The sequence below is a fragment of the Anabrus simplex genome, chromosome 1 (genome assembly GCF_040414725.1).
Source record: "Anabrus simplex isolate iqAnaSimp1 chromosome 1, ASM4041472v1, whole genome shotgun sequence".
Taxonomy (NCBI): Eukaryota; Metazoa; Arthropoda; class Insecta; order Orthoptera; family Tettigoniidae; genus Anabrus; species Anabrus simplex.
Genome location: NC_090265.1, coordinates 140,238,085 through 140,254,232, shown reverse-complemented (window position 1 = coordinate 140,254,232; position 16,148 = coordinate 140,238,085). Strand labels below are relative to the sequence as shown.

General features: G+C 40.3%; 1 protein-coding gene across 1 annotated transcript in view; it reads left to right on the top strand.

Moving 5' to 3' along the window:
• The window catches only part of LOC136884955 (methyl farnesoate epoxidase), a 128,593-nt gene that overhangs the window by 37,128 nt on the left and 75,317 nt on the right, over positions 1-16,148 (top strand). The window contains exon 3 of the mRNA XM_067157302.2: positions 9,108-9,344. Within this exon, the coding sequence (XP_067013403.2) occupies positions 9,108-9,344 (237 nt within the window). The remainder of the gene's footprint in view (positions 1-9,107; positions 9,345-16,148) is intronic.

Sequence of the window (16,148 nt, the reverse complement as noted above, 5' to 3'; positions counted from 1 at the left end):
CTCCAGGGTTGGTTTTTCCCTCAGACTCAGCGAGGGATCCCACCTTTACTGCCTCAAGGACAGTGTCCTGGAACGTGAGACATTGGGTTGGGGAATACAACTGGCGGCCTCACCTGCTATGCTGAATAGGGGTCTTGGTGAGGGATGGGAAGATTGGAAGGGATAAGACAAGGAAGAGGGAAGGAAGCGGCCATGGCTTTAAGTTAGGTACCATCCTGGCATTTGCCTGTAGGAGAAGTGGGAAACCATGGAAAACCACTTCCAGGATGGCTGAGGTGGGTCGAACCCACCTCTACTCAGTTGACCTCCCGAGGATGAGTGGACCCCGTTCCAGCCCTCGTACCACTTTTCAAATTTTGTGACAGACCCAGGAATCGAACCCGAGCCTCCGGGGGTGGCAGCTAATCACACTAACCACTACACTACAGAGACGGACAACACTGTTCTTCCTTGGTGTAAACAGAGAGTGGCGCGGCCATCCTTATGTCGCAACAGCGCAAGCTGTACTGATCTGATAACGCTGAAACCTACCACAGACGCAGACAATGGTGCCATTTAGCACCTGGTGAGCACACAGCACCATAGAACCAACCTAAAGACAATTAGAGCAAAATTGCAGATTCTTACTGACTTGCATACGTATTTCATTTTTACTTCAAAACCTTCCTGTAGCATTTACAAGTTGCCATGATGACAAGAAGTAATCCTACTGAATAAAAGCAATAATGTAAATAGTTTAAATCAAGTAGAACAGTACAGTACTAAGCCATTAGGGAACTGGAATTGTTTCTGCTTCATAGGTATGGTTAGAACCTCTTAATACAATTATTTAATACAAATCGGTAAGGGTAATATACATACAAAGACCCAATAAGAATAACAGCTTTGTGAAGGGAGCAGGTATATCTAGGTGGGAATGAAGGAAAAAAATGGTAGCAAAAGATCTTAGAGGTCGACGCTAATTAGGAACTAATATTTAGAGGCCCCATGAAGAAAAGAAGAAGAAGGGTAAGATACATGTTGTTCCAGACTGTACAACACTGTTAACGTCTAGGACAAAAATAAATAAAATTTTAAAAACTACAGATTAGAGATTGGGTGTAAATAGTGATTAGAATTAATTGTAATGTTTGATGTCGTAATAGATTCATTAATTGTAACAAGAAAATCATGCATGTATCAAAAAATAATTTGGATTGCAATAAATGATTACTCTCTCCCCAGTTCCAGGCTATCCGGAAGTAGGGTGATGGGAGTAATCTATTCTATTCTCTTCTATTCTAGAACAATAAAAACAATTGATAATAAAGGCTTTGTTGATACAGAACCTTTAGCAAAAACTCAGCGAAGAATTTAGGGGTGGTCCCTCTGGCGCCTGTCATTATTTAAATTACAGTCACAGACACAAGATGATATTTTTTTTGAAAATAGTAAGTTCGTAAAGACATCTCTTTTCTCTGTCAACTTCTCCAGGTTCGCTCTTGTGAGTCTTGGGACTGATGGTGGGGTCAATAATATATCCATATGAATAATGTGGCTGGAAGGCGATTACATCAATCCATATACCGTTGCCGTGGTGGAGAGGCCATGTACACTCAACCGCATCAAAACTGGCCAGCATCATTTTAAACATTCTCGAAACGCAAGGGTATTCATAAACTGTGGCCGAAGAGATGGTATCAGTACTAGGAATCCTACCACCTGCATCCCCCTGTTGATGGGGGCAGTAGAATAACACCCACGGTATCCACTGCCTGTTGCAAGAGGTGACTAAAAGTGGCCCCAGGAGCTCTTAACTTGAGACCGTGGGTTGGTGGACACGGGGCCCTTAGCTGAGTCCTGGCATTACTTCCACTTACTTGTGCTAGGCTCCTCACTTTCATCTATCCTATCCAACCTCCCTTGGCCAACTCTTGTTCTTTTCGGACCCCGATGGTATTAGAGCATTCCAGGCCTAGGGAGTCTTTCATTTTTGTGACCTTTGTGGCCCTAGACTTTCTTTGGGCGATTACCTTCACTTTTTGAAGTGTCGGATCCTTTCCATTTTTTCTCTCTGATTAGTGTTATGTAGAGGATGGTTGCCTAGTTGTACTTCCTCTTAAAACAATAATCACCGGGCGAGTTGGCCGTGTGGTTAGGGCTGCGCAGCTGTGAGCTTGCATTCAGGAGATAGTGGGTTCAAATCCCACTGTCAGCAGCCCTGAAGATGGTTTTCATGGTTTCCCATTTTCACATCAGACAAATGCTGGGGCTGTACCTTAATTAAGGTCATGGCCACTTCCTCCCCCCTCCTAGCCCTTTCCTATCCCATCATCGCCAAAAGACCTGTCTGTGTCGGTGTGACGCAGAGCCACTAGCAAAAACAGAAAACAATAATCATCACCGCCACACCACTCATCCTGCACAATATGCTCAAATATTTCAAACATGAGGATTTTGAAAGAAAGTCATCTTGTTAAGAAGGAAACTTTTTTTGTGTCGACACAATATAATTGTCCATTTTTATAGGTGTGTTATAGTGTTCTAAGTATTAAATTTCATGTTTACACAGACTGAAAAGATTAGTTTTTCTATTAAGAAACTTATCTGCAATAGTCAATTGTTGTGCGGTTGAGTTTACCTCTCCATACACGTTCAGCTTTTTCACCTTCAGTGCTTTTACAATGGATGATGTTGGTGTACGATGATACGAGTTCTGTAAGAGTTTACCATGTGAACAGGCTCCTAGAACATGGGCCAGTGGTTCAATCTTTCTGTGACAACACTGACAGAGGTTGTTCTGTTATCTGTCTGCTAGGTCTATACTATGGGTATCTGATATATTCGTGGTCATAATTCTGGACATCAAAGGTAAACTATCGTAAGTGACATTTCACTAACTTTAGAGGAGAGCTGAAAGAAGCTGCTGAGGCACATATTTTGCTATCTTTAAAACAGTTCTGACCATGGTTAACCACTGTAAGAACCAATACGATAAGGAGTGCGGCAGACGGCATAAGGTTGAACTGTTGTATGATCATCTTAGCATGTTTACCACAGTGTTATCCTTGCACATACGATAGTATCATATAGTTTATCTTCATTCCTGCAGAACATACAATAGCATATCCATAAGAAGACACAACCAAAACAAGTCATATATGATAAAAACCTCAAAATCATCATTTTTGCATTTATGAGAGTTTATTTCTGACGTCCAGAATTCTCTCATGAGCTACGTCCAACTTAGCAAGTAGTAGTAGATCGATGCCACTGTACTCAATTCTCTTTCAGAAAATTACTCCAAAAAATTACAAAAACGCCAGCATCTACCAACCTTGATCCTAATAATTGGGCAGAAAGAAACAAATTATTCCCCCATGTGGACAGTACTTACATCGCTCTCTTCGTTAGCGAATGCTGAAATATCTAGGGTTTTACTTTTATTTTTGATGGGGATTGTTCATCAAAACTTGGATATAGAATAGAATAGAATAGAATAGAATAGAATAGAATAGAATAGAATAGAAGAGAAGAGAATAGAATAGAATAGAATAGAATAGAATAGAATAGAATAGAATAGAATAGCTCTCCTTCCCAGTTCTGGATCGCCAGAAATTGAGGAGAGAATATTCACTTTATTGGCAATTAGACACATATCTATTACAGCCAAAACATGCAAACTAACAAATCAACAAACAAACCTAATTTGGAATACATATCAATTAACAGAAATACTACTAACTAGAAAATATACAATATGTAAAGAACACTAATGAAACTGAACAAATATTAAAACAGAACAAGATAGTAAAATTATAATTATTGTCAACCTGTCACATTATTGACTTTGACTCTCTGCTGTTCTGTACTTGTGAATCATAATTTGTGTTTTGTACATACATGGTTACAAAACCTCATTATTATTATGCCATACAGATAGGATACATCAGACATTCATGATTGTGCATGCATTTTTTGTACTCAAATATGTCAAATTTTAAACTATTTAATGTACAGGTAAATGATTAATTTTGGAGTCTCTCTCTTTCAACTTTGGTTGACCGAGGTAGGAGAAACGAGACTTGTTCATCCTGAAACATTAGCATTCAATTCTGTATGTGTAGTTTAACTGACCTATATTATATTTAACCATGTAGGCTATACTCTTGCTGATTCCACTGCTTCCAGTTTGTTATTTGCCAAGGTTAAATCCCTAATTATTCACACCTTCAATTGCATGTACCATTCCCTCATTCACCACTTTCATTTTTCTCTCGCATGCTTTTTACAATTATCAATAATTTCAATAGTTTCCCTGGTCTTCTCCATTCCCAGTTCATGATTTAGACAATAGTACATCTATTTCCAGTTCTCTTTTAATGTTATTTCTCTCTTCTGTTTCTAAATATTTAACCCATAATATACTTGTACTTTCACACTGTCTCAAGAAATGTGCAATTTCTAATGCCTTCCCATACAATAAACATGTAGTCATAACTTCTTTAAATGCCTTATTTTTATAAACTCCCATCAGCCACCTTATCATTCCCCTGTATTCTCTTTTTGTTAATTTGTCATGAGTTATTCTCATGCCTGGATATATATTCATGAATTCCTTCAGTGTTCTATTTTTACCTTACACTCTTATCATTTGTATTTATATATCTGCTACTCTCTGTGACACTTTCCTACATACTTTTCTTTCTTCTAAATGTTTGTTGCAAATGTTCCCCATTCCAATTCCTTCTAGCAATTTCTTTAAGTTGCCCGCCCAGTATCCGTCCTGGTACCTCATGTGGTGTTGGTAAGCTATATCTAGAATTTCTTCTCCTTCTCTTCTTTTTAACCTAAACCAGTATTTTATTACTCTCATAATTACATCAACCTTTATACTAATGCCCTACACAGTAATCTTACACCACTATTCGCAGAACCTGCAATTATTTGAATAAACCTACTAGTGACTGAATCAAGCATTGCGATTTCTTTTTCTTTGCTCCATACTCTGAAGTGTATAATATTTTAGATTTAATCACAGCAGTGAACATATTTCTTGGCACCCTAAAATCAATATTAGGCATTCGGTTTTCTAATATTCGTATACTAGCTAGAGCTGGTGTACCAATCGTTTTTGCCCTCTTAACATGTTCAGACCATTTTCCATTTCCTGATATTATAATTCCTGAATATTCTCACTTGTTAACTACTTCCAGATATACTCCTTCAAGATGCCATTTTTTTTTTCTCAATTGTTCCCTGTTTTACATACCATTAATCTGGTTTTCTAAGTGTTAATTTTCATATTTCTCTCCTTTATAGGTGTGTTATAGTGTTCTAAGTATTAAATTTCATGTTTACACAGACTGAAAAGATTAGTTTATCTATTAAGAAACTTATCTGCAATAGTCAATTGTTGTGCGGTTGAGTTTACCTCTGCATACACGTTCAGCTTTTTCACCTTCAGTGCTTTTACAATGGATGATGTTGGTGTACGATGATACGAGTTCTGTAAGAGTTTACCATATTCATCGAATGCTGGGGCTGTACCTTAATTAAGGCCACGGCCGCTTCCTTCCCACTTCTAGCTCTTTCCTATCCCATCGTCGCCATAAGACCTATCTGTGTCGGTGCGAGGTAAATTTAGCTTAGATCTAAATTTTTGTACCCCAATACTGTAGATAACAAATGATAATACTGTGTGATCTGATAAGCTATCTGGTTAGTTACAAATGTGTTAGAATTTGAAGGAGAGGAGAGATTTCCACTACTATGTTCAGAAAATCAGGATATTCCTGGTCTCATCTTTGGTGACGACATACTCCTGTTCACATTGACGCCAGCTGCAATGCAAACAATGTATCATCAGCCAATTATTATTTACTTAAGGTTATATAAGATCATGAAACAATTCTTTTGGATTAAGATTATGCCTATAAACCTGATTGACAATTGATGATGCTCACGAAAAAGGAGCGAAACATGTACCATATCAACATCTTAATAAATATGTAAGTTTATATTAGGTTTTTATTGTATTGAATAGGTGGTAATTAACAAAATTATAAGAATTTGTATCACAAGTAGATCTTCAATATGGACAAAGAAAATGAAATTTATTACCTGCAACATACGACGTAGTCGAGCAGCTTGTCTTCTTTCTCCCAGTTCTTCCCATCCCAAACTTTGCAACATTTTTGTAATGCTACTCTTTTGTCAGAAATCACCCAGAACAAATCGAGCTGCTTTTCTTTGGATTTTTTCCAGTTCTTGAATCAAGTAATCCTGGTGAGGGTCCCATACACTGGAACCATACTCTAGTTGGGGTCTTACCAGAGACTTATATGCCCTCTCCTTTACATCCTTACTACAACCCCTAAACACCCTCATAACCATGTGCAGAGATCTGTACCCTTTATTTACAATCCCATTTATGTGATTATCCCAATGAAGATCTTTCCTTATATTAACACCTAGATACTTACAATGATCCCCAAAAGGAACTTTCACCCCATCAACACAGTAATTAAAACTGAGAGGACTTTTCCTATTTGTGAAACTCACAACCTGACTTTTAACCCCATTTATCAGCATACCATTGCCTGCTGTCCATCTCACAACATTATCCAGGTCATTTTGCAGTTGCTCACAATCTTGTAACTTATTTATTACTCCATACAGAATAACATCATCCGCAAAAAGTCTTACCTCTGTTTCCACTCCTTTACTCAAATCATTTATGTATATAAGAAAACATAAAGGTCCAATAATACTGCATTGAGAAATTCCCCTCTTAATTATTACAGGGTCAGATAAAGCTTTGCCTACTTTAATTCTCTGAGATCTATTTTCTAGAAATGTAGCAACCCATTCAGTCACTCTATTCTCAAGTTTAATTGCACTCATTTTTGCCAGTAGTCTCCCATGATCCACCCTATCAAATACTTTAGACACATCAGTCGCAATACAGTCCATTTAACCTCCTGAATCCAAGATATCTGCTATATCTTGCTGGAATCCTACAAGTTGAGCTTCAGTGGAGTAACCTTTCCTAAAACCGAACTGCTTTCTATCAAACCAGTTATTACAGTAATTTTGCAAACATGTCTAATATAATCAGAAAGAATGCCTTCCCAAAGCTTACATGCAATGCATGTCAAACTTACTGGCCTGTAATTTTCAGCTTTTACTGGGCGAGTTGGCCATGCGGTTAGGAGCGTGCGGCTGTGAGCTTGCATCCGGGAGATAGTGGGTTCGAACCCCACTGTCGGCAGCCCTGAAGATGGTTTTCCGTGGTTTCCCATTTTCACACCAGGCAAATGCTGGGGATGTACCTTAATTAAGGCCATGGCCGCTTCCTTCCCACTCCTAGCTCTTTCCTATCCCACCGACGCCATAAGACCTATCTGTGTCGGTGCGAGGTAAAGCAACTAGTAAAAAAAAAAAAATTTTTTAAATTTCAGCTTTATGTCTATCACCCTTTCCTTTATACACAGGGGCTACTATAGCAACTCTCCATTCATTTGGTATAGCTCCTTCAACCAAACAATAATCAAATAAGTACTTCAGATATGGTACCATATCCCAACCATTGTCTTTAGTATATCCCCAGAAATCTTATCGATTCCAGCCGCTTTTCTAGTTTTCAACGTTTGTATCTTATTGTAAATGTCATTGTTATCATATGTAAATTTTAATACTTCTTTAGCATTAGTCTCCTCCTCTATCTGGACATTATCCTTGTAACCAACAATCTTTACATACTGCAGACTGAATACTTCTGCCTTTTGAAGATCCTCCCATGCACACTCCCCTTGTTCATTAATTATTCCTGGAATGTCCTTCTTGGAACCTGTTTCTGCCTTAAAATACCTATACATACCCTTCCATTTTTCACTAAAATTTGTATGACTGCCAATTATTCTTGCAATCATGTTGTCCTTAGCTGCCTTCTTTGGTAGATTCAATTTTCTAGTAATTTCCTTCAATTTCTCCTTACTTCCACAGCCATTTCTAACTCTATTCTTTCCAATCTGCTCCTCCTTCTTAATCTCTTTATTTCTCTATTATAATAAGGTGGGTCCTTACCATTCCTTACCACCTTTAAAGGTACAAACCTGTTTTCACATTCCCATTCTTCCATCATCAAGTACAGAAAATCTATACTAGGTAAGTATTAATAAAAATAATAAAAAAAAAAAAAAAATAATAATCTATATACAATATCTTAGCCATAATGCCTGAGTCATTAGAAAAATTATTTTAGCTACCTATATTAGGTCAGTTTTTGAAATACCACATTCTAGATACTCTTCTACACTATAAAATGCCTTTTCCCTTAAAAATTGTGACAGTACCCTGTTAAGTGCACTATTGTCTAATGTTGGAATAGGTAGTGGAAGCTTATTGTACATCTTAAGCTGTTGATAACAGTGGCTGTTTGTGCTTTTACTAAACCTGGAGTAAGGAGTATCCAGATCATTCTTGTATCTTGTGTCGTTCATGTGAACAGTAGAACTTTCTTTAAATTCGGAAAGATTCTCTTTCACATGCATAATATTTGTAATATATAAACAGTCTGATATTAAAGGAATAAGTCCAGCTAGCATCTGAGAAAAAAAAGGTAGGTCTGCTAGCATCTGAGAGAAAACAAAGTCAATTGTTGGTTGGGTAAAACCAAACATGTCGGTTTTTAAACATTGAATTACTGTACTTAAATTGTATTGATTTTTGATCTGTGCCATTTATACAGATACTGGTACTCTTTCTGTGCCAATAAAATAACATCATGGTAGTTTAGGAGAAAGCCTGGAATTTAATTCTCAAATACCGTATCTACAGTATTAGTGGTCCTATCGATAAAGAATAATACATAACAAAAGCTATAGAAAGTATAATTTCCAATCGTTCATGTCTACTGTACATTTAAAAGTTGCTACTAGTATCTAGTTGCTAATTTACGTTTCTCTTTCCTCCTGTAAGTCTGTATATGTTTGGTTTTACCTGGAGGCTTTGGCATTCATAATATAACAAATGCATATGTTTTACATTCTCTGTAAGAGAGAGAGAGAGCTTGTACTTTCTGATTTCACTCTTTTCCTAATGAAGTTGTATGTCATCTTTTTAAGGTCCACCATGTCTTCCGTTAATAGGAAGTGCTCTCTCAATTCCAAGGAAACTCATTTATTTGCGGATGGAAGAATGGAGGAACAAATATGGACCTGTTGTTGGCCTGATGGTAACCAAGTTTCCGATTATTGTTGTTTGCGATCCATCCACTGTCATTGAGGTCCTCAAAAGAGAAGAATTGCAGGGACGTCCATTCAGTACTCAGTTCAAGGAGCGATCTCTCAACAAGCGACTTGGTGAGTCAAATTGAACAATAGTGTGTAAGTTCTGGTTTGAGTGGCTCAGACGATTGAGGTGCTGACCTTAACTCCTGTGGGACTGAATTGTGGCACCTCGGCATCTCCAAAAACCATAAAAGTAGTTAATGGGGCATAAGAACAAACATTATTATTATTATTATTATTATTATTATTATTATTATTATTATTATTATTATTATTATTATTATTATAGACTGTAAGTGGTCAAATTATAGCCTGTTTGTTTCCTTGTTTGTTTGTTTGTTTGTTTGTTTGTTTGTTTGCTTGTTTGTTTGTTTTTTCCACTGGGATTTTTTAATCTCATATTTTTCTTAATTATTTACCAAAAATATTACAGATTGTATGTCACTTCTTTAAAATTAATATAATAATATAAATATGGCATTACATTTCTTATCTTTTCTGTACTGTTTATCATTTACTTGTTATTGTTATACGTTTAAATACTAAGTATACCTAGAAAATGAAAAGAAATATTTTTGTAGAATATTATAGGCAAGGTCTTGAATATACTGTGTTTTAATTTACTGCAGTGACCGAGAGAATAGAGTCTGAGGGCATTTTACACAGGGGTGTAGCTGGAGGGGGAGATGTACCGGGGGTTAGATCCCCCTCCCCTCCACGGTATGCACTAAACATGCGTCTTGGTGGGTGTGCTATTTACCAACTGATGAACCCAAATTAGTACACTGGGGCGAAACACTGGCAACCAGGAATGAGTTAGTTGGAAAATTTTTAATGTCCAATAACGGACCATTTATATTGGTATTATAAATTTACTCATTCGGGACAAATATTTCAGGTTCCCTATGGGAATCATCATCTATATCATTCCACAGATTTTCATGTCACCTCACAGGTAGTAGTCTAGTGGTGTCAAGTTGGGTGAACGTGCAGGCCAAGTAATTGGACCACCACGACCTATCCACTATTGTCCAAAATTTTGGTGCAGATGAATTATTATACGTACAGCTTACTGCTGTGTACGTAGTAAAGAATTATTGCTGTACTGTAGTATGAATGCAAATCTGAAGTACAACAGCAGGTAGGCCCTACAACACGTCTCCATGCGGATCACACACTCAACTGAATGACATGGAATGTCAGCAAACTTGTAGGGGTATGAGACTTCACGTGATCACACAATGACGTATGTACTCTAGTCAGTTGCGAATACAAAGCAGGAGATTTGGATATGTGCTGTGGTGGGTTTTTTACAGGTAGCAGAAAGATGGTACACTTCCAGACACAAGTTCCTATGCTAAGCTTTACTGTCTTGGTCCCCACTGCATGCCCTTAAAGTTTGTAATGGGAATATAGAAACACTCTGTATATTAAGGTGCGGCTAGACTACTGGAGATGAGAGGAGAGGATGGGGAAGGAGTGGGATGTAGGGGGAGGTTACCCAGATTCAATCCTTCCTAAATGTGGTGTAGTTGGTCTGTGGGTTACATGAGGCTGTGGTAATAGAGGAGCGGGGATAAGGTATGTCGAGGGGTCTTAAAGGGTAGTGACCAGAGTGGAGATGTGATGGGGTTGCTGGGGGTCAAGGCTTTTTCTATGAATCTTTGGAACAGGAGGGAGACATGGATGTCCAGTTTGGGGAAGATGTCATAAAGGTCTTTAGTATGATAGAGAGGAGGGAGATGGAGAGCAATGCAAACCAGGTGATGTTCCATGGATAGCAGAGGATGGTAGAGGATGGGATGGTAATGGGCAACGGCTGCCCAGACAGGGTGACCATAAGTGACAACAGGTCTGATAAAGTTTTTATAGGTAAGGAGGAGGAGTTTTGTGTTGAGATCCTAGCTGGTGCTGGCTAGTCAGCAGAGAAGCTGAGATCAGTACAATTTACGAATTTCATCATGTAGATCTGTAATACAGTTTAAACTAAGAAACAATGTTAGGTTTTGGTCTGCCCAATCAATACACATTGTTTCCTAAGAACAATCCTTTTTGAAAAAAACAAGGTCTGGAAAGAAAGAGATATAAAATTTAATGGGTTTTAAAACCCTTAGATAACTAAGAAAATAGATTCCTCCATGAATGCACTGTATGACGTAAAAGCTTACCGTAAATGACACTCCCTAGAGCTGGTTTAAAATGAGCCTTGCTCCGAGTTGCTTCTCGCCACGCTAGTGCGTGTGTTGTAGTTGTGTTTTCTTTTGCCTGGCGGAACATGGCTAGTGGCTGTAGGGTGGGGGGGGGCAGTGCTATTAGTGAGGTAAGGGGAAATAGCTCGGCCTGTAGTAGGAGCCAGAGGGTGGGAAGTTTGAATTAGAGGAGGTGACTTCTAATTATTAATTCTTTGTGTGGATAGAAGCGATAATATTTGTTCATACAACGGATTTTTGTTTTCTTGTACGTCATTTAAATTTTTAAAATTTCTGTTGATGTGTATTGATTGGGTGGACCAAAACTTAACATTGTTTCTTAGTTTTTGAAGCTGGGATCTCTAGGATGCTTTAGATTTGACATTAAGGAAGTGAGGACGAAAGGACAGGTGTTGGTCAAAGGTGATGCCTAGGTATTTCAAAGTAGTTTGGGGACGAAGGTGGGTCTTGTGGATTTTGAGGCAGAGGTGTTCGGGATTTTGGGTGGTGGAAAGGTGTCCATGACGAGGTCGGAGTAAGATGGATTGGGTTTTGGAGGGATTGGTATGCAGATGCTAATGCTTACACCAGGAGGTAAAGGACTTCGGGTAGGGTTGAAGAATTCAGTTCATGGCTTGGACTGATGGGAGGGGGTCAAGGACTGCTGTATTGTTGGCAAATTGGAGGAGCTGAATTGGGGATGGTGGTTGGGGATATCAGCTATGAAGAGAATGAAGAGTAATGGAGAGAACGGAGAGCTCTGAGGGACTCCTAGAGACATTGGGAAGGGTTGAGAGAGGTGGGCTTGGATGGATATGTAGGTGGTTCTGTTGTGTAGGTAAGAGGCAAAGAAGCAGACGAGGGAGTGAGGTAGGGTGAATAGATGAAGCTTATAAATTAGGGCAGGATGCCAAACGGAATCAAAAGATTTATTGAAGTCAAAGGTAATGAGGAGGCTGGGGCGGGCTAAGTTGAAATTATCGGCAAAGAACTGGGTGAGGCAGAGGAGCTGTTGTGAAGTGGAAAGTTTGGGATGAAAACCACATTGGGGAGGTGGTAGGAGGTGGTAGGAGGTGGTGTGACTTAAGGTAGGGATGAATATAGTAAGTTAGGATCTTGTCCAGGATTTTGATGAGGATGGTTATAAGACAAATAGGATAGTATAAGTCTGGGTCTGACAGGTCTTTTCAAGGTTTAGGGAAGAGGAGCATGGTGGATCGTTTCCAGCTGGTGGGAAGAAAACTAGGGGTGAGGATGAATGTATATACGGTGGCTAGTAGTGAGAGGAGTTCAGATGGGTCTTGGCGGATGTGTCGGTAATGGATGCGATCAGGGCCTGGAGCGGTGTCTTGGGATCGGGATAGGGCAACTGTGTTGTCAGTGGTTGTTATTGGGGTGTTTAGGGTGTGGGGTATTAGGAAATGGTTCGAGGACAGTTGTAAGTAGGGCAAAGATAAAAGGTTTGATAAAAGGTGGGGTCAGTTAGGGAATGATGGATTGTGGAGGTATAGCATTTGTAAAAGTGAGAGGAAAAAAAATCTCCAGTTTATCCTTGATGTTTCTTGGAGACCGACCATTGTGAAATTTATGGTAGTTCAGTGTGCGATATTGGCCTAGGAGGGAAGAGAGCTTATGCCAGAATTTGGAAGGAGAGGCATGTTGAGTGTTTGCGGAAGTGCAAGTGTTTGACCAAGATCAGCGATGGTGGGCATGGAGGTAGTTAGTTATTGTAGGCTGGTTTGGCAATGGAGACGGAGAAAGTAGGGATAACGGGTTCCGGAGAACTTGGAGAGGTAATATTGGGATAGTTTCTGGAGATGGCAGAATTCAGGTGGGAGTCTTGGTTTATGGGGAGTGTAAAGAGAGGTGGGAGTATGGGCATTAGAGACTGAGGTTATTGTGATATGGATGCACGGTTTCTAAGGATTGGGCATCAGTGGGAGGGAAGATGGTTGGGCTGATGTGGGCACGGTTTTGGAAACATTTGTGACGATGTGTGGAGGATTGGTGTACGGGCCCTGGGTTGGGATTTGTAGTAGTATAGGCGGGTGGTCACTGCCTATACTGGGGAGGAAAGAGACTTGTAAAAGGTTTATAAAGGAATTATGAGCGATAACGGCATCAGGAGTAGTTTATGAGGAAGGGTGTGATGGGCCTAGGAGGGGAATGATTGATGAATCTATGCTGTGTAAGAAGGTGTCATATTAAGTTCAATGGCTGTTCTACCATGTAGCTGCAGATCTGTGAGGATAATGGTGTGTAGGAATGAGTTGTGAAGGTAAGTGAGAAAATCCGTTGGGAGAGGGGTATGAGATCGGGTGTCGATGGTTGCAAGGTGAAGGATTCTAGATTAAAAGTAAATGGTTGCAATGAGGGATTTGGAGAAAAATGGGGATATGGGGGAATGATGAATACGTGTCGGGAGAAAGGGGCGTACAGTTATGGCCACACCCCCATGACCGACACCATCTGGGGGGGGGGGGGGAGGAGGGGTTGTGTGCTCTGTGGTGGGTGAAGCCATGTAAGCAGGCAGGTTGGGAGTGATGGAACATGGTTTCATTTAGTAAGACAGTATGTGCAGGGTATTGTTGAAGGAGGGGCTGGAGGTGGAGGTGTTAGGTACAAAAGGATTCAATATTTAGGAAAACAGTGGAGATTGGGAGGGAGGATCTTCTTCTTTGGGTTGTAATAACCATTAATCAAGGGTTTCCAGGCGGAGAATAGAAAATGTGTGTTTAAACCTGAATGGGTTATTTAAAAGTGGAGGTTGAGGGCTTTGTTGGTGGCTGCTCGAAGGTGTGTGAGGATAAGGGTGTGGTGATATGGAAATATGTTGAGTAGTAGAAAAGTGCACAATATCTTCTATGGATGGAGGAGCAAACTGGGAGTTGGATGGTGGTGGTGGTGGTGGAGAAAGGGTTGATGGTTCTGATGGTGACGACTAGGTCTGGACGTTTTTTGGAGGGAGGGGCCGGGCTTTGCAGAGGCATATGAATGTAGGGTGTGCTAGGCTGCAAGGTTTGCAGAGAGGTTGAGCTTGTGTGTTGGAACATTGATTTATGGGATGGGGTTGTGTGCAGTGCCCACAGACCAGTTGTTGTGCTCAGCATTGGGCGGTGCTGTGTTGGTTATAAACAAGGCATCACTCACAACGAATCATTTTTGGTGGAGGGGCTTTAGATGATTCCACACGATAGTGTTGCTTTAAGATAGATACTCCAAATTTTAACAACCTGTCTACATTTGCTGTGGTGGGGAGAAGCACGCAAACCAGGAAGGTCGGCCCGGATGTGTTCCTGATATGGAACACTTTTCGTGCCGGGATGTTCTCAGCATTAAGTTTGTGTAATATTTTGTCTTCAGTCAGCTCCGGGTGAATCCCTCTGATTACACAGCTGAAGAGACTGTATATGGGGGGGGTTATGGGGTTGGGGGGGGGGGAGGAGTCTGGATATAGAGTTGTGATAGGTGTTGGAAGGGTGAAGATAATCCCAATTGTGCAGCACCGATGGAGTTTACTAATTTAGCAGTGGCCTTTTCCCCATTAACCTTGATGATGTAGTCATTTGCAGTTGGTCTTCTGTCGACTATTTGTTCCATTTTCTTGTGATAATGGTGGAGGGTACGAAATATTTTTTGCGAGGATTGGAACTTAGGGGTTGGGTTTCGGAGGAGGAAACTCTACAAGATTTGAATTTGGTGTTGGAGGGACGCAGTACTGGTGATGGGACGAGGTACTTGGGACAGAGGAGGAAAATCGATGGCTGATGAGGCGTTGGGCGGTGGTGGAGTGGGATTTAAGTCCATTTCTTCGTTGGCTGGAGCTGGAGTGCGATGAGTATCTGTGGTGAGGCATCAAGCAGCTGGTTCGGATTCTGAATCTGCTTGTGAAACTGGTCTCTTTACTTGGAGTCTAGAGTCTCTTACTGGCAAAGGTGGGACTAACAGATGATGAAAATTTGGAGGTGGGTCCACTGAGGGACACATGGTTGCGGTGTGGTAGCTGCTGGGGAGGTGATGGTATTTGTTGTACAAGTGGAGCTGGCCATTACAGCAGCTGTAGTGGAGAGAGTAGTGATGGTGGTGGTGGCGGAGTTGTTGAGGTGAACCATTATGGTTCACTGAAGAGTCTGCACAAACCTTGGGCTTTTATGCCTTTTTTTTTTTTTTTTTTTTTGCTAGTTGCTTTACGTCGCACCGACACAGATAGGTCTTATGGCGACAATGGGATAGGAAAGGCCTAGGAGTTGGAAGGAAGCGGCCGTGGCCTTAATTAAGGTACAGCCCCAGCATTTGCCTGGTGTGAAAATGGGAAACCACGGAAAACCATCTTCAGGGCTGCCGATAGTGGGGCTCGAACCCACGGTCTCCCGGATGCTTATGCCTTATTGAGTCTTGATCACAATGAACTTTAAGTTTATTAACCCCACTGAACACAGATCACTAAAGAGTCTTTCTGCGTGTTTTGTTCTCAGTTAGCCTTCGGGCAAGCTCAGAGTATAGAGGATTTGATGAACCCGGTTCTGAGAACTGTTGCACACCAATGTGTGCCGATTGTCCTGGGGTAAAACCCCTCGATTGCTCTAAGTCCATCTTAACTGAACATGTTATGTAACAGGCATCAAATAACATGCCGCATTTTGGTGTAAGGCAAACGCTGGACTTTTTGGGTAGTTGACTACAGAGT